This window comes from Diceros bicornis, chromosome X, assembly GCF_020826845.1.
Source record: "Diceros bicornis minor isolate mBicDic1 chromosome X, mDicBic1.mat.cur, whole genome shotgun sequence".
NCBI lineage: Eukaryota > Metazoa > Chordata > Mammalia > Perissodactyla > Rhinocerotidae > Diceros > Diceros bicornis.
This window is the reverse complement of record NC_080781.1, coordinates 8,806,705-8,832,014: the sequence shown is the minus strand read 5'-3', so window position 1 is coordinate 8,832,014 and position 25,310 is coordinate 8,806,705. Positions and strand designations below refer to the sequence as shown.

The 25,310-nt window shown below is 39.4% G+C and overlaps 1 protein-coding gene across 1 annotated transcript in view; it reads left to right on the top strand.

Moving 5' to 3' along the window:
• Positions 1 to 25,310, top strand: part of ARHGAP6 (Rho GTPase activating protein 6) — a 249,467-nt gene that overhangs the window by 171,484 nt on the left and 52,673 nt on the right. The window contains exons 3-5 of the mRNA XM_058535432.1: positions 14,326 to 14,397; positions 21,439 to 21,695; positions 23,676 to 23,871. Coding sequence (XP_058391415.1) covers positions 14,326 to 14,397; positions 21,439 to 21,695; positions 23,676 to 23,871 — 525 coding nt within the window. The remainder of the gene's footprint in view (positions 1 to 14,325; positions 14,398 to 21,438; positions 21,696 to 23,675; positions 23,872 to 25,310) is intronic.

Genomic DNA, 25,310 nt, shown 5'->3' with positions numbered 1-25,310 from the left:
CATTAAATTTTCATGATTCATTAATAGGTTATGACCCACAGTTTGAATAACTCAGTCTTGGAAGACAGGTGAAATGGAGAAAAGGCAATCAAGAAGAAAAGAACAAAAATGTCAGTATGGAAAACTTTGAGTTAAGTTGTTCTTTGCTATGCCTCTTAGGGCCTTGGTAAGGTGGATGGGGCATTTTTTCTGTAGGACCACAGAAATGAACCTAGGCTAGACCCTTGGCCTCAGCATTCTCTATCTAGAGCCCAACTGTTTAGTGCCACCCAGGGGGCTTCCTGTGCTGCTTCACTGCTCTCTCTCTTAATACCAAGCTGGGCGTAGAGCCTGGAGGAGGTAGATATGCGGGGCTTTAGGTTCTAAAGAGGTAGAAGCCTCTAATGGAGCCCACAATATCATGTCAAAAGTAGTCCATATCCTCAAGGAGTTCCTAGTCAGTCGATAGAGAAAACACAAATACATTAATTATATTAAAAGACAGAGCAGTGGATATCATCTATCCACATTACCTTTGGTGACCCTTGTAGAAAGAAACTGCCTCATCTACCTATTCCAGTAAAAGCCAGGAAGAACAGAGGTTTCCCTGCAGGGTCTTTTGTAATTTTCTTCTCAGATGATCTCCTCTCTTCCCGAGGGCTTCTACCATGTCAAGTTCTCAAGTGTGTGCCGCTGTATGATTCCGTTCTGGTGCTGAGCAGGCAGGCCAGTACGATAGTATGTGGTTTTTTAAGCCATATACTTTGTGCCTTTGTATTCACAAATGGCTTTCTTTATGTTCTCAGACAATACAGTTTTCTATCCAAGGTCTTGTCCCTACTGGTCACATTTACACGTATTTATATATCTTTGTTGGAGCAGCAACTATTATTGCACAAGGCTTTGGCATCTTGAACAAAACTTTTGTCACTGCAGTTTCTGAAAAATTCTGGCACCTTTCAAAGATTTCAAACTATTCTGTCTGTTGGGATCATGGCCCAAAAGTAAACTTGATAATTACAAAGAATGTCCCAACCTTGAAATACGAATAGAAGCTTCCCTTTTTGCTTTTTTCTTTGTTTCCCCCTAGGTGAAACAAGGGCAAATAAGTATTAATTGGAATTAAATACCAAGTGGTTTTTTTTAAAACCAATCTGGCTTTCTAGATAATTTGAAATCAATCCCTCAAGATTATTTAAAAATTCAATTAGTGGGTGTTTATAAAATTTTTACAAATGGAAAGCTTTGGAAAAGAAGTTTAAGAGGTCTTCACATAAGATAGGAGTGGTCAAACTACAGCCCGAATGCCAAATTCAGCCCACTGCCTGTTTTCTTTAAATAAAGTTTTATTAAAACACAACCACACTCATTTATTTCTGTATTGTCTAAGGTTGCTTTAGTGCTACAACAGCAGAGTGGAGTGGTTTTGACAGAGACCATATGGCCTACAGAGCTGAAAATATTTACTATCTGAACCTTTATAGAAAAAGCTTGCTGGCCTCTGATTTGAGAAATTAACATTAATTTGATATAGTAATTTATAGTTATTATCCATGCAGTTGATCAACTATACCATCTTATTCCTTTCAATTTCTTAACTATCTTAGTTTTATTTCACAATAATTGAGTGTTTTTTAATGATCAGACCTTCGCTACTCTCATATATTTTAGTGTTTATATTATGTGTGACCAAATATTTTTTCAAAGTGGGTAATAAATTCCCTTGGTGGCACTAAACTAGAAAGAAACATTAATATTTTTATGAGTTACTTAAACAACTGACGCCACCATGCAGTTTACGGGAATGTAAGTTATGCATTAAATGTGATGTTAATAATAAGTCAATCTCCACTTTGGGTTGATTATAAGCTTTATTATTACTATCTGGTTTGGTAACTGAGAATTTAGCAATATTTATCTTTGAGGACATTACTTATTTACAGATTTATAGTTTTTGTATTCTGATCTCCCTCTTCTTACCCTCCTTATCTTAGATCCCACCCAACATGCGCAAATTCAGAATCTCTAGGGATGTCTTTCTTAGGGATACCTGGCATTACATGACACAGCTGGTGCAAATATAAGTAGAAAAACACATCCCACAACAAAGTTTTGGATTATCCACTGTTAAGATTCTTTGGCTGCAAATTATGGAAACCAAACCAAAAGTGGCCTAAATAATACAGAAATTGATTATATTACTTCACAAGGGGCCCACAGATAAGCTAGTTCCAGGACTCATTAATTCAGTGGCCTTCCATCTTTCTTCTATGCCATAATCAGTGGGTCTCTTTGTTCTTTGGCTGGCTTCCCTCGTTGTCACAAAATGACTGCAGCAGCCACCAGCATCACTGCTTCTATGGCAGCATGAAGAGGCAGAAACGAGCAGTGACTTTTCAGCAAGTATCTTTTTAATAATAAAGAAGTATTTTCCCTGCTTCCTGCTAGTATACTTCCCTCCCTTCTCAATCCCTAGAATTGCAACACCTGCCAGTGTCCAAATCAGTACTGGCAAGCAGAAAGTAATCACCAGAACTGGCCTGACCTAAGATTCCTTTCCTGAGCCTGGGGTGAGGATTCATCCCAGGATGCATGACCACATGGAGAGTGAGCACCTAACAAAATAGGGAAAGAAAAAATTGGGAGAGGGTGTGATAGGATAAAGATGGATTTCGATTAGAAACTCTTGGTGTACATAATAGCAGAGTCATCTTCTGTCACTGCAAACAAGCAACAGGGAAGAAACTATTCTTATATTTATTTACTTTAGTGTCTAGCACAGTGCTTTCATATACCTGCTGCTTGGGAAATATTTGAGAAATTGAATGGAATGGATCAAAAATTCAATCATAGCACATTTATTTATATAGTATTTCTATATTATAAGAATTGTTTCAAATCGCTCAAAGAATAATCAAAAAAACAAGAATGGAAAAGGAAAGCATGATGAGCCTAATAGTTTTCATCTAATTGCATCTTCTGTTCAGTTACTGAATCTGTGACAGCTGTTTTAATGGGAGCAACCGGCAGAAATTTTGAGGTGTTCCCAAGGCTTACAGTCTATGATTTAAAGATATTTGATTCCCTTCTTACTTGTTCATTATAAAACAATATCTGTCAAAAGAGAGTAGATAGCATTAGCCCCTTACACAGGTCAAAAAGCACACCATGTGTAGACACCCTTGTCTGACTCTACCTTTTCAACTTGAACCACAAGCTGTGGCTTTAAAACGAGTAGTGATGAAACTCATAATTTGGAGTTCAATTTCCTGGAGTTAACAATCAGGGCATTTCTTTGGGATAAGTGATTTCTGTCTTTTTGTTCTCCTGCTTTCTTTCCTTTATGCTCCAGGGAAGAAATATAGCTTAAGGAAATGACTTGCCAAAAGCCATTTTTCTTGCTCTGATATTTGGAGATTTTTGTCTCTGCAAATACAATGCCTGCTTAGACTAAGTTAAAAATATTGTTTTCGATTTAAGGAATGTGGGGTAAGAGATGCAAATTCAGAAACCTGGAAGGACAGACTAGCTCCTAGCTTAGGAAAAGATAACAGCAGGGCTGCCCCTTTGGAACATGAGCTTGTAACTTTTTTTTAATTATTATTATTCATAGCACTTGAATGTGGAAAAAGCGACAGCAAGTAAAAGATCCTTCTAGGGCATAATTTGATCATGACCAGTTATTACAGCAAGCAGTGATTACAAAGAACGCCTGGTTAAGGAAAAACCATAGTTGAGCTTTTAAACCCATGGCATCCAAGCCATGCAATCAGCTTCCCTACCTCACGTTTTGATAGAATAACAAGACATGCTCAACAAATCAAATATCTCAATGATTTTCTGTAATAGAAAAACACTTGCTTTGAGGTTCAAGAATCTACAAGGTTTTTTTTTTTTTTCCTCTTGAGGAAAAAATTCAGAACTAATTACCTTGCCAAAATAATTTACATAAAATGCAAAAGGTTTCTTAGTGTTTAATTTAGCTGGAATCATGATGACCTCCAAGAGCTGACTCCTTTACAACAGTGAGAGACTCACAGAATGTTCTTATTTTCTGACCACAGCTTTGATAATTTCACCACCACTTCAACACGTAAACTGTGGGGATTAGTACATTTCACAAGTACTTTGAGGAGCCTCAGTTCTAAGGAGACGCATCTGTATTGCTTAAGAATATCATAAATATTTCCTTCCCCAAGAAACAGACACTTTGGAAACATTTTGAAAAATCACAAGGTGCTAGCAGGATAAAGAAATGATGTTTAATTCATTGGGATTTACACCGAGAAAAATGACTCAATCACCCTGCTTCTACCTGCCTTCTATTTTAATCAAGGTTAGATTAAATTTGTGGAAGAATTGCTGAGGATAAGGTGATATATAAATGGAAATTCTAACCTATATATTTGATTAAATAACCAACAGTCTGTCGCATGGAAGATTTATTGAGAATAACATGAAAAAATATATATATAGTAGTGAGATCCAAAGTTGACTGAATGGTAGAGCCAATTTGGGCTTGAATACATTGTTTTTCACTTTTTCCATGTAGGTTCTTTTCTTCCAGAATTCTTATTTGTCCCTCTCTTGAGCCCTAGTTCTCACTAAGGAAACTATCAATCCACTCCTTGCAATTTGCAATTTTCTCATCTTTTTTCACCAATAGAATGCTTGCTTGATAAAGGGTTGGATAACTAGGAATAAAACACTAAGAGGCTTAGGATAAGAAAAGATATCCTAGACTAAGCAGTCACCATGAGATTTACTGGGGGAAACCCCCACCAAGATTCAAAGGCCCCTGAGGAAAGTAAGGGTAACTTCATCCTTTAAGACTGAACTCAAACATTGGCCTTCCCAAACAGAGTTGGGGATGGCCTTCTTGCTTCTGACCTACCACCTCATAAATGTCTCCATTGAAGCCTTTCTTCATTTTGCTTTAATGAATTCCATGTATCTGTCTTTAGCACTAAACTCTGAGTTTCTAAAAGGTCAAAATAATGTCCATTCATCTGGGTTCATAACACCTACCTCTGTCTCATCTACAACATGTGCTTAATCAATGTTGGATGGAGGGATGGATGGAGCAATGAGTAGATCAATGTATGGGAGATGAGCCCACATTCTAGGAGGAAGATACCATTTAAACAGATAACTATTATAGTGTAAATAATATTCCCAAGCCAAGGAGATTCATCACGGTCTGTGGCACAGCATCCCTGGATAGAGAATACTTGTTTTAGAATGGAGAAGAGATCCCTGCTTTGGTTCTTCTCCTAAATCTCTGGGGTTAATCCTGGTTCAACTCTTAGATCAGGCTATTGCACTGGTCCCATTGGTTCCCCTGTCCTGGGCTTGCTGCCACAAAGCAGAGGTGGCCATTTTCATAGTAACTACTTCCCCCTTTTCTGTCAGGGCTGCTCTCCCTTCCATTTCTTGGGTTGAACTTTGAATATGGAGTAAGCAACTCAAAGTAGCAGGAACAATTTTGAATTCATTCCACTGAGGATGGTGATGGCAGTAACTAGCTCCAGTATCCATCCCGACCTTTCCTGGGATATGATTTTGACTGGGGTTTTGGTTGCCCAGCTCTCATCAGTCCCTATATGTTTTCCAACGGTGACTTACCAGGCCAAATTAACTTTAATCATTGCAAAACACTAGACATGGAGCAAGGGCACAATTAATGGCCCTCAAGTGCCAGGGCCATTAATAACATTATTACTTCTTTGACAAACCTCCTGTTCCAAACTGGAAATAAAATATCTGGTTTAGTCTCTTTCTTGCCTTATTTTTGGGAGGTCTGTAGCTTGAGAGCCCTCAAAAAGGAGAAGCAGATGAGACTAGAGGATGGATTTTAGTTGTAGTAAAGGATAAAATATAGTTTTAGTAATTATTTTTAAAAAACATCCACAGAATATATCTCATCTAATCCACATTCATATATATAATTTAACATGAACGGACCTTGAGGGAATTGTGCTAAGCGAAATAAGTCAGAGAAAGACAATCACCATATGACTTGACTCATATGTAGAAGATAAACAAACAAGCACACACTTAGATACAGAGAACAGACTGGTGTTTACCAGAGGGGAAGTGAGTAGAGGGAGGGCAAAAGGGGTAAAGGGGCACATATGTATGGTGACGGATGGAAACTAGACTTTTGATGGTGAACACGATGCAGTCTGTACAGAAATTGAAATATGTACAGATGAAATTTACACAATGTTATAAACCAATGTGATCTCAATAAAAAAAAACATTTTGTTTTATCAGGATAGGCATAGGAACTTGAAAAATAAGCAGATTTCTGTACTTATCAGTGTTCTTGGATGCAAATGATAAGTACCAAGTCTGGATAACTTAAGCAGAAAAGGGATTTAGAGAACCCAAGAAATAAGAGGTATCTTAAGACAATCTAATCAGCCACCTATGAAAACATCACCAGGGCCATAAAAATAAATCTGGTCAAGTCTTTCATCTGTCCACTCCCTTTCCAGAAAACATGCTACACCAGAATGGCAGACATAATGGATGCTTTATATTGGCCTAGACACATGTTTTCTTTCAGATCAGGGAGATGTGAATAGGAAGATTATTTCAATGGTTTAAACCAGGTCAGAAACTCTGGCTTGTGAGTCACCTTCTTGCCATAGAGTTGAGCTCCCAAGTCTGTGTGTTTCAGAAGTACTCCAGTGAGCACTGCAAGTCTCCACTTTCTCACATGCTTAACAAATGAGTTTTCAGCCTTCGCTTGAATACATCCAGTGCCTGGGCGAAAGGGCTTTTTGAAAAATAATTTTTTTTATTTTGGAATAATTTTAGATTTACAAACATGTTGTAAAGATAATACAGAGTTGCCTTATGCCCCTCACCTAGTTTCCCCTAATGATAGCATCTTATATAACCTTGGTATACTTATCACAACTAAGAAACCAACAATGGTACATTACTATCAATCAAACTACAGACTTTGTTCAGATTACACCAGTTTCCCCACTAATATCTTTTTTCTGTTCCAGGGTCCCACCCAGAATACCACATGCATTTATCTAGGCAACACTTGTTTTCTTTTTTTGAAATCACAAACATTTCTTATCTCACACAGTTTCTGGGAATATCTTAGCCTGGTTGTTCTGGTTCATGTTCTGGTTCATGTGGTTTCCATCAAGCTCGGCAGGGGCTGAAGTCATCTGAAGGCTTGATTGGAGCTAGAGGATCAGTGTCCAGGCTCACTCACATGGCTGCTGGCTGAAGACTCCAGTTCCTCACCACATAGCTCTTTGCGTAGGGTTTCTCATGACATGGCTTCCTCCAGAGTGAGGGATGCATGGCAGAGAGAGCAACCAAGATGGAAGCCACAGTGAATGGTGCTTTTTTTTTTTGAGGCCACTCATTCCATTGCTGAACAGTTCCATTTGCTAACGAAACTGTCTTCCTATAATTTCCTCCTGAATCCTTTCTCTGGCCAATGGAAGGATGACCAGTAAGTCTCTTCATCCACCATGTTTAGTCCTCTAAAAAAAAAAAAAAGAACTACGGTGTCCCCTGAGTCTTTCCTGAATGCTAAACACACTCCATTCATACATTTATTCATACAACTCTTCATCATCAGACGCTGTTCCACACCTGATCTGGCCCCTCTAAAGGAGAAAAAAAAACAACTTTATACGAAGAAATAGAAGGCTATTTACTCAAGGAACTTGCTTTATTCCCCTACCTATAGTTAGGAATTTGGTAGAAAGATAGGTATAGGCAGACTCACATTTCTTTATAAATTGAAGGAAAATGTTACTGTGCCCAAAATTCAACCTGATATATAAAGGCTCAACAGTTTGTAAACATTTTTATATTGTTCCGTTTAAAACAGAAACTGAGATTGGGTATAAATTTAGCATTGTGACAAGTGGGAAAATGTGAATGGGTGTCACATGGTTTGAGCCCATAGCTGCCCTCTAGGTGGAGTTATGCATAGATCGGCGGTTTTCAACCAGAGTGGTTTTGCCCCTGCGGGACATGTGGCGATGTCCAAAGACATTATTGGTTGTCACAACAGGGAATGGGTGGGTGCTCTGGCATCTAGTAAATTGAGACCAGGGATGCTGCTAAATATCCTACCGTGTACAGGTCAGTTCCTCACAACAGTTATCAGGTCCCAAATGTCACTAGTGCCGAGGCTGCAAAACCCTGGCATAGATTATATGTGGTTTCTAAAGGACCACTTCCCATTCTGCCACCCAAGTGTCTTTTATTTCACTTTTGCTTTGCTTTTTAACTGAGTTGCCCTCACTGCCTATGAATTCCTTTGGTTTGCGTTCTTTGAAAGTCTATTTTTCTGGTCCAAGTAAATAGTGAGGCAGCTGTGGTTGGGAAAAGCAGAGAAGCTGGTGCCAAAAAGCATTCCTTCAAACTTTTCTCAGCAGGAATTTTTTGAAGATTTGAAACAAGCTAGTACCTTCCTTTTAGGCTAAGATGGAGTTGCAAACTCCAAGGCTTGCCAGGTGTGCAGTACCCCCGGGTGAGGCGTCTGTGCTGGCCTGGGGCGAGCGTGAGGAATGTGGGACCCAGTGCTGCCAGCTCTTCTACTTTCTCCAGAGGTTAGAAATGCAGGTATGTATGTGAGCTTACCAAGATTTTGCATTAGAACTGAAGTTTTTAGAAATCACTGTGAGTTAAACACCACCCACATAGCAGGGGCCGGATATGGTTGTTTTGCACCCACTGGTTGAGTTCTTTGCCTGTGTCTGTAGCAGTATCACCAGGGAGTTTTGTCACCAGGGTTACATTTGGTAACTTCTATTTGTCTTCGTTTCATATCTCAGCACAGGCGATTTCTTTTCCTTTCCAGTAATGTAATCTTTACGGACCTCTGCAAGGGAATGGATTTAAAGGGTTAAATGTTGATGCCCTGTCCCATATCCAGGTGTACCTATGAATTTAAGCTGTCTACACCCATTCTCTGTGACTGCCTTTCTAAGGCATGAGCCTTAGTGTCTTCTTGTCCATCACCCAGGCTTCTGGGTGGACAGAGTCTAAACGACCCTCACAAATGAACACCTCCAGAGCCATCTCTCGTGATGCAGAGGCAAAGCTACCTTAAAGAAAGGATTTTCAGCTTCTCGTCACAGAGATCTGGGTTCTGCTCCTAGCCACCCCTCTCAAGACAGAGCCGTGTTTTTGGAAAGAGCTGAAATTTGGGTTTGAATCCCAGCTCCACCACCTACCAGTCCTGTGATTTTTTTGGACAGTTTGCTTTAGTTCTCTGGTTTTCAGTTCCCTCAACTGTGGATGAGTAAATCAAAAAGCTACCTCAGTGGATTGTATGTTGATGTGTATTAGATAATATCATATATACAAAAATGACTCATGACAATCCTGATGAATACTTAGAGCTTAAAAATTGTTAGTTTCTCTTTCTCTTTCCTCTCTAACGCTGTATTACCTTGGGCGTGTTAGTCCATATACATGGCCTTTAATGTCACATCTCTCAAATAGGTGCTATATTTTCCGCACTGCAGCACAGGTAGAGGTTAAGAGCGCTGGCTTTGACATTGGGTAGTCCTGGGTGCAAGTTCTGAATTTACGGATTCCCAACTTCTGCCCTTGAACAAGTTACTTAACGTCTCCTAACCTCAGTTTCCGCATCTGTAAAATAGGAAAAAATAATAGTGTGGGCTTCAGGGAGCCGCTGTGAGGATGTAACAAGGTCATGGATACTAAGCTCTTAGCTTATAGTACATGCTCAATAAACACTAGCTATTTATTCCTGCTGTCTGCCTGTGTCACAGGGGAGTCGTAGTGGTCGGGTGAGATCATAGGTATTCAGATATTTGGAAAAGTTAAACATGCAGGAACTTTCTTATGCAGGACTTTCTGGCTGAGTTTTCAGCCCCATTCAGCTAATGTAATTTGTATGTTGGTGTCATTCTGTAAAAATGATGAAGTCTTTTGTTATTTTCATTGAGGAATGACATATAAATAGTAATGTTCATAAATATGAATGTGCACAAGTATAACTCAATGGATTTTTAATATGTATATATCACGTAACCACCAACCAGAGCAACATTCCAGCACCCCGGGAGCTCCTTCATGCCCCCTTTCAGGCAATATCCATTCCCAAAAAGTAGCCCTTACTCTTTCATCTATCACCAAAAATGAGTCTTTCCTTGGATGATATTTATATTATTATCTCTAGAATCAATTTAATACGGAAAATACTGTTTTATAACCTGCATTCTCTGAATCTGATCACCTTCAAATTAGGAGTTGTGTACTTCATTGGTTCTGGGTTCTGTCAGAACCAACCCAAAACCTCCATCTGACTTCTGGCCACGGACAGTGCTGACAAGTCCTCATGACATGCCCCACCCTCTGTTATTCACTTGGAGGGAGACGAAAGCCTAGGAGACATGCTTCTGCCCTCAGAAAGCTTCTAGTCTAGCTAGAGAAACAGGCCTTAAAATGGAACATCACCTGACAGCAATGAATCCGTGAAAAGCATGTCCTAAAGGAGCAATCTCATGTTTTCTTGTTCTCAACCCTCCTGAAGACCTTGTTTGGTATTGGCCTCACACTCCATACTCATGATTCCCTTGCTTTTGGATCACTAGGCTATGAAGGCTTGCCATGTGCTATTGTGTCATGTATGTCTGTGGGGTCTCCCATGTGGGTCATGGTCTCCTACTGGCATATTAATGAGGTAAAAGGAGGACACATGGAGTCCTCTCCCCAAGTGTTTGTTCCAAGATGGCTTTGATCAGGATATGGGACCCAAATTCTCTCTACAGGTCACTGTTGTCTGTAAGACAGTGCACACTCTGGGAGAAGTTAGTAAGCATGTGCTTATCACCATTTGCACTATAAAAATATTTCTGTGCAGTATTGTTAGTTAGGAAGCTTAAATTTTTTTAAAAGATGGAATGGTCTTTATCACACTTATTGCCATCCAAAGAACTGGTTGAACATAAACTGTTCTGTGTGGTTGTAAGTGCATAATATAGCAGTCTCTTGAGCAGACTTTCTGTGCTCTATGGGAACAAAAGACACTCTTCAAAAACTGAAGACTCAATCCGCAAACCACTGATTGAGTGCAAGAGAGAGGAGAAAGAGTGAGCAGTTTCACTGTGCAGTTCTGGTCATTTTCCTGAGGATTTTAAATGAGAAAATGGCATGCTAAAACAACGCATCATGTCACATTATTGCATATCATCCATCTTTTCGTCCAGTTGCCTATTAATAACATTCACCTCTGTCTAATTAAGTGAAAAAGATAATATTTGTTGTAAATAGCTAAGCGTGTTTTTGTAGGCCAGTATTTACAAAGATCACATTTTTTCCTATAAGGTTGCTTCAAGATATTGTTTGGAGTTTTGGAGTTTGAAGTACATATTATTCTTCTGGGACTCTGTAAACTCTCATACCGGTGGGAACATAAATTAGCAAAACTACTTGGAAAACAGTTCAATATTACCTACTAAAGCCTAAGATTGCATCCATGCTGACCCGGCTGTGCAGCTTCTACATATATGCCCTAGAACAGTGGGGCTCAGACTCTAGTGTGAGCCAGAATCCCCTGGAGGGCTTATTAAAACACACACTGCTGGGCCCCACCCCAGAGTTCCTGATTCAGTACATCTGCGATGGAATTTGCGTGTCTAACAAGTTCCCAGGCAATAATGATGCTACTGCTCCTAGAAGCACACTTTCAGAACCGCTGTCTTAGAGAAATCCTGATACATGTACGTAAGAAGACACGAGCAAAATTTTTCAAAAACATTGTTCCTAATAGTCCCAAACTAGAAGCAATTCAAATTTCCATTAACAGTTCAATGGATAAATTAACTGTGGTATATTCATTCAAGAAAACACTGTAGAGAAATCAAAATGAGTGACCTACAACTACCTGCCTCAACAGGATAAATTTTAGGAGGTGTTAATGAATGAAGTAAATGAGGCAAGAAAGAATACCTACAGTGTGACTCCATTTATGTGAATTCAAAAGCAGGAAAAACAAACCTATATTCTTTATAAATGCATACATAGATGGTAAAACTATGAAGAAAAGCAGATAATTGATTATTGTACAAGTCAGACCAGTGATTACCTGGGGTGAGGGGGAGCGAGGCATACACGGGCTCCTTGGGTACTAGCAATAGTCTGCATCTGAACTTGGCTGCTGGTTATGTAGGAGCTGGTCTCCTCATTATTATTTAAGCTATACATTTATATTTATACACATATGCATATTTGATACATCCCCTAATTAAAAAGAAGTTTAAAATAATCATTCTATCTTAAGAAAATATCCGCTATCCAATATGCATTCTGGTTCTTTGACAACTTGTTTGAATTTTAGGATCACCCCATTAGTTATGAAAAATAAATCGCTTATGCTTTAATATATGGTTTAGTTACTCTTCTAGGTTAACTATTTAAAATGCAGGAATTATAGGATTTTTTAAAGAAATATACTCTTGTTACAGTCAAATATATTTGGTGATATGAACTAATGATGAACAAAAGTGTTACAAAGTAAAAGACCTGTCAGTCCTATTTGGAGAACAGATTAGAATCTTGTACAGTTAGTATGTTTATTGTCTGTATGTATATAATAAGTCACGGTAGGCCCTATAGTTAGGTTGTCTTTTAGACACTGAAGATAAGAGCATACACACGATGAAATAGATTGATGGCTCTTTGCCACCTTACAACTGATTCACATAATTTTCCCTTATACAAATCTCATGACTGCAAGTGAAGACTCTTTTTTTTTTGTTTTGTGAGGAAGATCGGCCCTGAGCTAACATCTGCCAATCCTCCTCTTTTTTTTTTGCTGAGGAAGACTGGCCCTGGGCTAACATCCATGCCCATCTTCCTCCACTTTATATGGGATGCCGCCACTGCATGGCTTGACAAGCGGTGCGTCGTGCGCGCCCGGGATCCGAACTGGCGAACCCCAGGCCGCCACAGCGGAGTGCGCGCACTTAACCGCTTGTGCCACCGAGCCGGCCCCAAGAGTGAAGACTCTTATGAACTATTTCCATTTTATAAGAGGAGAATAATTTTTGAAATATTTCTTTGCTTTTTGAAAGGGAGCAGGGATTGAATGTGCCTGTTCATTATATTGTGATTTCTTTTGCCTCCAAAAATTCAGAGAGGAGGAGTTGGGAACATCTGCAACCCCTTGAGGATCCCAGGAATGCTCATTTCTGTTTAAGAATGCTTAGTCTGTTTTTTCCTGATATCAGTCTTGCTTTTAAATTTTATTGGTCTGAGTCTCTTTCTTTACTACACTTTTTAGTGTATCCTATAAAAAAAACAATTCTTAATCCCCCTTTTACACATAAGTTTCCTTGTGTCATGGGCTGCAGTTCCCCTATTTGATCACAGTGTGAATTCCTGATTTGCACCTCCTGCATGTTAAGTTGACAGCTGCATAATCCTGAAACCCATTCTTGCAACAATGACTGCCAATATTTTATGAAGATATCCCAGCAATTCAATTGCAGCTGCCTATTGATATGAATGGTATCTTTATTATTTGTTGAGTTAACCAGACGTATTAGGTACATTTGTTGCAAGTACAAGATGTTAAAAGGATATATGCCTTACTTATTACAGTGAAAAATTAGAAACAACCCAAGTGTCCATCAATAAGGACATGGTTAATTAAATTATGGTATAGCTATACTATGGAATACTATGCAACTCCCCAAAAGAAAATAGGTCTGAATTTATGGACTTGTGTCAGACTCCCCATTAAGCACTTTATATACATCATTTTATTTAATTCTCACAACCACCCCATGAAATTCCCATTTTATAGATGAGGACACTGAGACTTGTCCAAAGTCACACAGTTAGTAAATGGTGCAGCAATAATTAGATCTGAGTTCTGTGGACCCCCAAATTCATTTCCTTGTCCAGTTACACTCTGCTAGCTCATGAACATCACAGCCATATGTATTGTTAACTCTCTTCTCATGGAGATTTGATTCAAGATGGACATTGGTTTGCATAAACATGTAGAATAGGAAGAGACTCACATAATAGTAAAAGCAAACATACATATGTGTCAAAACTAAACTACTTCCAAAAGAGGTAAGTTTTCTGTACTTTCCATGACTGAAACAAAATTTAACAGTGTACACCAAGATTCTGGTTGTGTGTGCAATCCAAGACAGGGATTTTCATGTGTTTTCAGAGCCATTACTCTGTGTAAAATGCCAAATTATGAGTGAAGTAAGTGAGAAGTCATGATTTTGCTCAAATGTAGTTATTGATAATGTAAAATATCACTTGTGTGCTTGTTTTTACAACTTTTCATTCTTTTAATATTTACAGATGGACAAAAGAGAAAGAAATCTTTGAGAAAGAAACTGGATTCACTAGGGAAGGAGAAAAACAAAGACAGAGGTAAAAAACCGAATGAACTAGAGCGAATGCATCTTCCATGGAGCATAATGGTTGAATTTGTTGGGGTTTTTGAATTGCATAGATTGACACGGTTCGACTCTATTACGTAAACTGCATTTCTATGATGGAATGTCATTAAGGACTGTTTTGGTCTACTCTTTTGGGTTTGTGTGGCCCTGCACTGAATTGATGAATTCAATTGGTTTGAGAAAAGTGTGACTTTGGCCAAGTTTATGGTTCCAATTATGATGCTGGCCAATCAGCAATGCATAAGGAGAACTTGGGTTGAGTAGCCATGGGTAGTATCGCTAATACTAACCAGCTGTGTGGCAAATCCAGCTAGTTAGGCAGAGCTAGTTGAATGAGAAAGAGTTTGGATTCGCCTACCATGACTACTGGAAAGAAACAGTCTCATCCTCATGGATTACTGAAAATGGGCCACTCTCAGCATTTTTACGTTAGATCAGAGCATGCTTATTTTTGCCCTATATGTTTTAGGAATTGTTGACACTCTTCATACTGTTTTGTGTCCCCTTCTATGTCTATTTAGGGAACTGACACTTTAGCCACTCTTTCAGAGGTATTTGTGATCATTTTTAACTAATATTCATTGAGTCCGCATAATGGGCACCTGGGCCCCATTAGCACAGTGCAACTTTTTGTGTCTTGTTTCTATGGTCCCATATGAAATTACTGTTGAATGGCGTGGTCATATGAGTGTATTTTCATTTTATGTGACATAGTGAATGAGTGTTGAGTGAGGAGAGCTATATGTCTCACCTGGGAGGTCTTTTGTATAATGATTGAATTTCTGCTTGAAAAGTAATGGAAGGCAATGAAACTGAAGGTATAAAAGTAAATGCATTGTGATCAGTATTGGACAAGACCTAGTCCACACCACAGATCCCAGACTCTACACCTGTATCTTCAATTGTGCCTAAAGGGTCATGACATTTGGTTCTTTGGACTAAAAGGAAATAAAGAATTCTAAAGAATGGAAAACCAATGTTTTACTCCCTTAGAGCATGATTTCTCAACCTTGGAACTATGGCATTTTAGCCTGGATTATTCTCTGTTGTGGAGGCTGTCCTGTACATTGTGTGAAATGTTTAACAACATCCCTGGCCTCTACCACTAGATGCCAATAGCACCGCCCACAACCAAAATATCTCCAAACATTTCAAATGTTTACCTCAAACTGGAGAAAAGGAGGTGAAAATATCAATGATCCCTACTCCTAACTGTACAATAAAATCGTTTGTGGAACCTTTAAAAACCAATGCCCAGGCCCCCACCCCAGAAATCTGATTCCATTGCTCTGCAGCAGTGCTGGGCATGAGTAAATTTTATAAGCTACTATTGTACAACCTTGAAGATGAGAGCTCCAGTCTGTATTAACCAGTATATTCACCAGGTCATGTCCTATCACAGCAGAATCTGCTGCTGGAATAGTGAAGGCAAACAAAGGTGTTAACTCTTCTCCAGCAACCTATTCCTTGTCTGATAAATTGCATTTTATTTAAATGGTTCATATGATCTTGCCCTTTTTTTTAATGAGTATTAGTAGCCGGGGTAGCTCTTTTAAACTAGAATTTTTGCTCATTCTATTCCTGCCATAGAGCACCTTTACCTCACTAGATTAAAGTAATTCTCGGTGTTTATAGAGCGCATTAAAGGGATCACTCAGACTGATATTGGTAATAAGTTATCTTTTAAAGTTGGTTTATTCTAGAATGATTATATTGATACTGGGATTTGAATACTCATCATGTAAACTTTAGATGATTCTTCAGAAGTGTCCATTCGGCCTAGAATAAGAAGAAAGAGCACTTTTACAGGAGATATTTGAGTTCCCTCAATGGAAGGAGATGTATGTGTGCTTGTTTATATTACAAAACAGCAGAAAGCAAGAATGTGAATGAGCAGGGAAGGAAGGGCCAGAGGAAGGAATCGACCAATATGCACTGGGCCATTATACATTTTTTTAAAGATTTTTATTTATTTATTTTTCCCCCCAAAGCCCCAGTAGATAGTTGTATATCATAGCTGCACATCCTTCTAGTTGCTGTATGTGGGACGCGGCCGAGGCCGGAGAAGCGGTGCATCTGTGCGCGCCCGGGATCCGAACCCGGGCCGCCAGCAGTGGAGTGCGCGCACTTAACCGCTAAGCCACGGCCGGCCCCCATTATACATTTTTCAGACCAAATCATATTTCTATATTACATAGGCTCAGTGAAAACTTGACAGTGTTCTATAAGGCTGCACGGGCATCTGGCTGGGAAAGGAAGGCGGGTCCTGGTGGTTCCAAAGAAAATTCACATTGCCCATCCAACTAAGGACAGAAATATCAGGCTTCACGACAAAAAGTTTGTTTTTTTTTAAAGTAGCTTTGATGTTTAAAAAGAAGATGTCCTAGGCTTAAGTGAAGCTTAATTATATGGCATCTTTTCTGAACATAAAGTCCTGTCCATGTCAGCACATCCATTGCATGGATGTTCTGGGAACCAGGGTGTGAGGGGCAGCGTGCAGGTCTCACACAGTTGTAACTAGTTCACATTATTTCCTTCCAGTGGAATATTAGCATTTGGGTTCATAATAGCTGCACATGTGAAAAATGATAATCATTTGAATCCAAGAGTAAAAGAAAGAAAACAGGAAACTCTAAATGACCTCTTGGGTTAGGTCATCTAAAAATAAACAGAAGCAGCTTTTTAGAATCATATTGCTCTCCCAATAAAGAATGATTCATTAAATGTTTGATATGCCACTATATTAATTGATTCAATCAGAATGAATCATGTCCTGTATTGTATTTAATTGCCTTGACATAATATACAGCAGATTATGTGACACTCCTGTGTCCCTCCTGACACTTAAGCAGTGCCCATATGACTTTTGATTTCCATATGGAAACTAATTCAAGATTGATGCTAGTTCAGAAAACATATCTTCATACAGAATAGTTCCAAGTCCTTAATTTCTCTTAGTTAAATTACTTGGCAACCAAATAGTATTTTTTAAACTTTCAGAACTTCAGAAAATTTCTTTCTTGTGTCAAAAAGAAATCACTTTTGAGAGAAAAGGTTTAAAAATAACTACTTTGTTCCAGTTAATGTGGTTCTTAATCAGAGTACAAGGGGAATAGCTTTTACTGTGGCATAACTCTGAGATAGGTCCTCTCCCCCCAGGATATTTTCAGACTACAAATACCATGTATTTATCGACAGAAAATCTGGAGATAGTTCAGGTCTGGCACCTTTCTTTATACTGAAATCATATTATGCCATGTTTTATTGTTCCTCACTTTCTAAGTGTGCTACTGTATGTGAGTTGTGAAGTAGCACTATATAGGAATAGTTGATACAACTTTATTTTTGGATCTTTATATTAAATAGCAGTAGAAAAATCAAGTATCTGTTATCACTGCATAGAAATTTTCAAAGAAAATGTATTGGATGCTGTCATTGAGTGCTATTACTGGAGAAGAGAGAAGCAGGGGGAGTGTGATTCCAGGGAAGAGTAGAGAGGAGCTAGCTCACACAGGACTGTGTGGGCCACAGCACAACTTTTGGTTCTCATGCTAAGAGCATTGAAACACCATCAATGTGTATTAAGGAGGGGGCGACTTAATGGTGTCTTTAAACAGATTGCCACACTGCAGTGTAAAACATGAACTTGGGGTAGGGGTAAGATGAGAGTGGAGGGAGGAAGCCTGATTCCAGAGGTGGAATCACTTCTGGTGAGGACAAAGTCCAAAATGGGACCGAGGGAGTGGGTGAGAAAGGTGGCATGCAGGAAAAAGTAAGAGAAGAGGAGAGGAGAAGATGTGAGGACAGAGAATCGGATGGGTCATTTAGGTAGATATCCAAGTCACCCAGGATGGTGGTAGACTGGGCGTCTGACTGTAAGTCAAAGTCAACAACAATAGAAGACAACAACGAGCAGGAGACAATGGGCACCTTGTTGTAGCAGGTTTCTGCCACACTATGCGAGGGTGAAGACCTGGAAGTTGCAGTAGGGGGCAAAGAGGATGGTGTCCCACCTCCCGAACCCACAGTTCATAGGTAGGGAGAGTAGGCAGTCGTTACGAATGAGGACAGCAGGGAAACCAATCTTCCTAGTGAGCACATACTCTAGATTAAAACGTGATAGATACACACTGTTCCTGGCCCCAGAACAAGTGAGTGTTGGGTAATGTCCTTATGGTTTTAAAAGCCTATTATCAACTTTATTAGCCACTATCAACACAAAGAGTCTCTAGGTTCCTTTTTCCCTAGAAAAAGAGCTTTGAACCCACAGATAAGCATATGAGCCCAACACTTTATTTACACATAAAAGAGTGTTTTGCTCAATAGACTTGTGATGAGTCCTCAATTTCACAATAACCATATGTTGGGAAGGAATAATATTCGAGGAATCCTGCCTAGAATTTTACAGAGACTAGACACTGCAATAAAAGTTTAGAGCATAGAGGAGTCTCCTTTCTGAAGCTTGTGAGAGTCCTCAAGAGAAAGCAACAAGAAACTAAAGAGACTACATCAAAAATCTACTACTGAAAGAATAAATAAACTCAGCCAGGAAAGAAAGCCTATTAGAGAGAAATAAAAATCTATTATAGGGGGCTACATCTATTGAATGGAAATAAAAGAGAAATAAAAATTTCAGGAGAATGATTTTATGTATTCCACCTGTTTAATTTGTAGTCAATTATTCCAATTTACAAGTAGAGTGATAGACTTCTAGATATTAAAAATGATAGAGTCCAAAGGACGCCATTTTTCTTCCTTTTTTTCCAGGATATTAGAAATCTAAATGAGTCTGGTTGGTTTTCCTTATATGGAAAGCCAGCAAGGAGAGGAATCTGTAGTCCCCATCTCATATTAGATCCCTGCTATGCGTATGCCTACATGAGCAGACACGTGTCCCTTGATACATTTATCAATGTCTTTTTTGCTATTATACCCCAAGAGTTTTGGTATATTCTGTGTAGCTCTCAGCCTTGCCATCCACATGTTTCTAGACTTTCCTCAACATTTTTGAAGCAAGACTATTTGATTTTTCCTGTAGGCAAGACAGAGCTTATTCACACAAGAAATCCTGAGGTACACGGCAGATGGTCTTGTGGTGTCCCCTTTGGTTTCTAATTCTGCTAGTAGTGGAAATGGCCTTTTGTCAGTAGTGAGTACTGGACCTTTCTACACTGTCCACATTGATCACTCAAAACAAATGCCTAAATTATTTTTTTGCAATATCCTATGCCACCTAGTTTGTTGATAGAGAATGATAAGCATCCTCTGAAAATCCCAAAATTCTGAAGATTTTATTTTTCACTTCAAAACGAATTGCGTGTTTTGATAGAACCTGAGGTGCAGACTTTTCAACCGCCATTTCCGCTTTTAATGTAGACTTGGCCATTAGCCTAGTGATGTTAAAAATGTTGCCATGGATCAGGTAGGAAAACCTTTTAAAGCCTCTTTCCACCTGATTTAACGTTAGCTTTTTCTTTCAAAGAACAAACAACCTTAGAATTTTTTTCCTTTGATAATTCTGATTTTATTCACAGGGGTTATAAAAACAAGTAAGAGGCTGGACTCCAGTTTTCTGCTGCTAGGAGACCTAATTTTGAGTCTAAAAGAAATAATGCATTTAATTTAATTATTAATGCTTTTCAACATGAATCTAAAATATTTGCCAATAAAATTCCTGGCCCTAAAGATCAGCATGCTTACATTGTATGTGTATACAAATAGATTTACTACAGAGATTCAGAAAGCAACTGTATGTACATCTCCAAATAAAGCCGTAGATTTGGGCCGGCCCCGTGGCTTAGCAGCTAAGTGCGCACGCTCCGCTACTGGCGGCCCGAGTCCGGATCCTGGGCGCGCACTGACGCACCGCTTCTCCGGCCATGCTGAGGCCGCGTCCCACATACAGCAACTAGAAGGATGTGCAACTATGACATGCAACTATCTACTGGGGCTTTGGGGGAAAAAAAAAGGAGGAGGATTGGCAATAGATGTTAACTCAGAGCTGGTCTTCCTCAGCAAAAAAGAGGAGGATTAGCATGGATGTTAGCTCAGGGCTGATCTTCCTCACAAAAAAAAAAATGCCGTATGTTTCTGCATTATGCTCCTTCCCCAAACTTGTCCTTACTAGAGGATTTAACAAATTGTATCCTGGGCGCTTCACTGGATATTTCCTGGTGAGACTCCACTTCTGCATGTGGCCAGCAGAATGGCTTGAGTATAGAACATGAGAGTGACAGCCCCAACCTCGCAACTGGAGGCAGCATGTGAGGACAAGAAACACAAAGGAAAAAGAGCAAACTTCTTCCCAAGCTGTCCTCTGCCTCTCAGGTTATCATTTCATATGCTGGCTCTTTTACTGCGAACCTCAAAGTATATCCACTTACCTAAGTTTCAATCTTCACTTCATGCATCTCTCTATTATAGTACGTGATAGACATTATTATAATTATTTATATATCTGACTCTCCACTCCCCCACCCCACCCAACACTCTGAACCCTTCAAGAGCAAGGACTAGGCCTTTTTTAAGCTTTGTACTCCCAATTGCGTAGCTTGACACGGCAGGTAGTAAGTGTTCAATAAGTGCGTGTCAAATGAATGGATAATTCAGAGTCTTCTCATACCTTGTAAGCTTCAGGGCCTCTTGAGACGTATAATCAAAAACTAACAGTTTGTAAAACTGTGTACCCATGAGGATAAAGTATTACGTATGTTTTATCAAAAATGTCCCATTTCTCTATAAAGTTATTTCCTTTAAAACATACTTGAGATATATGGAGAAAAACTAAAGGCCTAGGTTTCTAAAACCTGTGTTCTTTATACATATTAGCTTTCTTTATTGAAATAGAAACTTGGACCACTCTGATAAACACACAAATTCATCTCTGTATTTTGATTGATCAGTCAATTCTTCAGCAGGCAGTCATTTGAATATGTCTGCCCTTAAATCTGAAACATGAGTGAGAGTCTTCACTGGTCCAGTCCTTCAGTGAATGTTTGTTTTTCGATTCCAGAATTCATCCCGCAGGCATTTGGAATGCCCTTATCCCAAGTCATTGCAAATGACCGGGCCTATAAACTCAAGCAAGACTCACAGAGGGATGAGCAGAAGGACGCGTCCGATTTTGTGGCTTCCCTCCTCCCATTTGGAAATAAAAGACAAAATAAAGAACTCTCAAGCAGTAACTCATCTCTCAGCTCCACCTCGGAAACACCAAATGAGTCAACATCGCCAAACACCCCGGAACCAGCTCCTCGGGCCAGGAGGAGGGTGAGTTGGCCAGTATTTTCTCTGAAACCAATGCTAGGGCAACTGAAGAGTTATAAGGTTATTCTGTGAGTCTTTGCTCTGTGAAAACTGGAAATGTATTTTGTGTCCAGGTATCTGTCAACAGCTTCATTCACGGGGAATTTGCACTGGCCATGTGGCACCTGGCACACCCTGGAAGCCTTCCCCTGACTTCTCTCAAAGCTGTTGCGTGCCCCTCCTTGGATACCCATGTGCCCCGTGATATCCTGAACATTCTACAACATCACCATTGATCCTGCTCTAGTGTAATCTTCTGTTATATTACTAGACTTTCGCATGAGACTGTGAGGCTTGAGGCAAGGCCAGGTACTTTTGTTAATCTCTCGTCTTCAGTCTGAAAACCATGCCTGGCCTAGTGAATTTGCTGCCAATCTTATAAACAATGAGATTTTTTTCTTATCAATAGAATTTTTTTCTCAAACATAACCATAGAAACCTGTATATATCCCCTTTCAAATCAATACTGTAACAATATGGTACCTATTATTTGATGTTTCAAATTTCACATTTCAATCCAGGAAAGCTGAGTTTTCACGGAAATTGATTGGCAATTGGCTGAGTCAGTTGATAAGCATGTCTAAAATTTCCCAGGTCACTGGGAAATCTCTCCTTTTCCTCTCACCTGGAGGCCCTAAATCTTTGCCACCTCCAGCCGTTGACTACTGCCCTAGTTAAAACCGCAGACACTTCCCACTTAAAATCCACATTTCTCAATCAGCCTCCAGCATTCAGGACCTCTCCAAGATAGAAGGGTACCTGAGCCACTGCTGTTTTTCAAGGCTTCAGCTATGTTTAAAAATGAAGAAGTGACAACATTATGGAATATTTGAATTTGCGTGATGGAATTGTTCTTCCAATCCCGTCATTGTCTCTCAGACTGTGTGTATAAACCTATATGGCAATAAAACCAAAACTCCACATTTGAGCTTTCTGGAAGTCTAGAGCCCTGGCAATGGGCCTCCCAAATGCCCTCTCCTCTGTCCAGGCCTTGCTAGGACACCAGCAGCCAACTTCTTCCTCTACGCTTCATCAAAGGATAGGTAGCTATACAGACGTGGTTGATGCCCTGCTCCCTTCCCCTCAGCCTTTACCATTCCTAGCATGCCAGCCCTCCTTCCACCTGTCAGCACTTCGTCTCTTTGTTTTCTCTAATGGCCAGAGGCACCCACCCATGCAGATGACAGGCTGCAAGTACCAAGACATTAATGTCACCTCCCTGCCCCTACCAGAAGCTGCCCTTAATCAATGACTCTTGAGACTTGCGGTATAAATACCCCAGCTGCCTCGCTCCTTAGCAGGGATACCTCTGGGGTGCATGATCTACATTGGCTCCCAGAGGTCCCAGGGCAATTGGGCTCCAGCTGTGCCTGGTGCTCATGGGGTTGGTGATGCTCCCTTAATTGGCTGCCTTCACTTCCCTTTCTCATTTCCCCACTCTACAAGTGTCTCCTGGGACCACTTCCCTAGTAAAGTGCTTTGTGCCACTTCTGGAGGAAAGCAAATTAAGACTGTTTTATGGAATCCTCCTACTTTAAACATCTACTTCTTAGAGTCATAGTTGAGGTTTTTTTTATTCACAAGACTTCTCTGACTTTACCTCATTCATTGAGTATGTGATTTTTTCTTGTTTCAAGAAATGAAGTGGTTGGGTCAAAATATTTTAATGATACGTTTGCCATCTCTTGTCTTCCATTTGGAAAATGTTGTCTCTTGTTGAAATTGTAATTGCCATTACCTTACCCTATGTTGTGGAGGTTTCCTTACTTTTACAAAAAGTGGTTTCTTTTCTTTTAATATATAAACAGCACAATTAAATCAAGCAGTATTATTTCAAGTGTCATAAATATTCATGGGCAAAAGTATTTATTGGCTAGCATGTGGGGGAAGCTGTTTTTATTTTCTCCCTTGCACACTTGGCTGATGGCTGTGTGTAATTTGCAGGGTGCAATGTCAGTGGATTCTATCACAGATCTTGATGACAATCAGTCTCGACTGCTGGAAGCTTTACAACTCTCCTTGCCTGCCGAGGCTCAAAATAAAAAAGAAAAAGCCAGAGATAAGAAACTCAGTCTGAATCCTATTTACAGACAAGTCCCCAGACTGGTGGACAGCTGCTGTCAACATCTAGAAAAACATGGTAAGCAGACTTGACTGACAGTGAGTAAGTACTAAAGACTTTTATTTATTCAATCCTCATTCATTTAAGCAACCAATTTCAATTCTGTGTTCATTGATCAGGGTCTGGGCCAAAATTTCCTTTGTGAAGAAAGTTTACAGGTATGGGTGTTTGCTTAACAGATTCCTGGGGGGTGGGGGGTAATCAACTTGATGGTATTCAGACTGCCCAGCCCCTGAGAGTCCTCAGAAGGCACCCTGGAGGCCAAATGATTTAGGCGATGGCAAGATCTGTCAGGCTGGGTCTGTCCCCAGGACCCCCTTCAAACAGAGCAGAGCCATTTTTTTTTGAAGAAGAAGATGGGCCCTGTGCTAACATCTGTGGCCAATCTTTGTCTTTTTCTTCCCCCCCCCCAAAGCTCTAGTATATAGTTGTGCATCCTAGTTGTAGGTCCTTCTGGTTCTTCTATGTGGGACACTGCCTCAGCATGGCTTGATGAGCAGTGAGTAGGTCCACACCCAGGATCGGAACCAGGGAACCCCAGGCTGCCGAAGTAGAACGCACAAACTTAACCGCTATTCCACCAGGCCGGCCCCTTGAGCAGGGCCACTTTTATCTTTTTTATACATTGAGGTTACTCACAAGGCTTCCTTTAAAAAATAATAGTCCAACTTCTTTTAAAAAAAGATTTGAAAACCATTCCTTAAGTGAATCGAAAATACGTAGTTTTTGACAACAGGTTTTTATATTGCTACCTGCATTTTTGTGGAAAGACATCCACTTAAAATTTCTTCATGATGATTCTTTTGGCAACTCAGTTCCAGTTAACATGTTGACTTAAAAATGATGTACAGTTTTTTAAAATTTTTCTGAAATTTAGACTTTTGGCACATCAAACTGCCATTTCCATAATCTGAATTTGTTTGCTGTAATGTTAGCATGTATTTGATGGGCATTAGAAAAGTTTATTAATTGCTTCTTTACTATAAAAATAATATGCTCGTTGTAATAAAGAAAAAAAAGAAACAGACAAGCAAAGAAAATTCTGAGGCTATCGTGTAGACATAACTACTGTTAAAATTCTCATCTATTTCTTTCTAATAAAAGTGAGACTTCATAGAAAAATTATTAAGGAAATATCTAAATCTCTTAATCAATTAATTATATATGGATGTCACTAGACAGCATTTGGATGACTTAATAAAATTAATATGTATTGAAAGTTTGTTTATACAAAATTTTAATATGTGTGTGTGTGTTTATTTATCTGCCTCTCCTCCTTAGAAAGTAAACTGGAGGTCAAGGAAAGTGTGTTAGTCATTTTGAATTTCCAACACTTAGTACCATGATCAACACAACATAGACGTTCACTAAGTATTACTTGAACAGAATTATTTTTAAAAATAGCTTAGTAACTAGAGTTCAGTACTGTGAATATGTAAATTCAGCCTAAATATCAC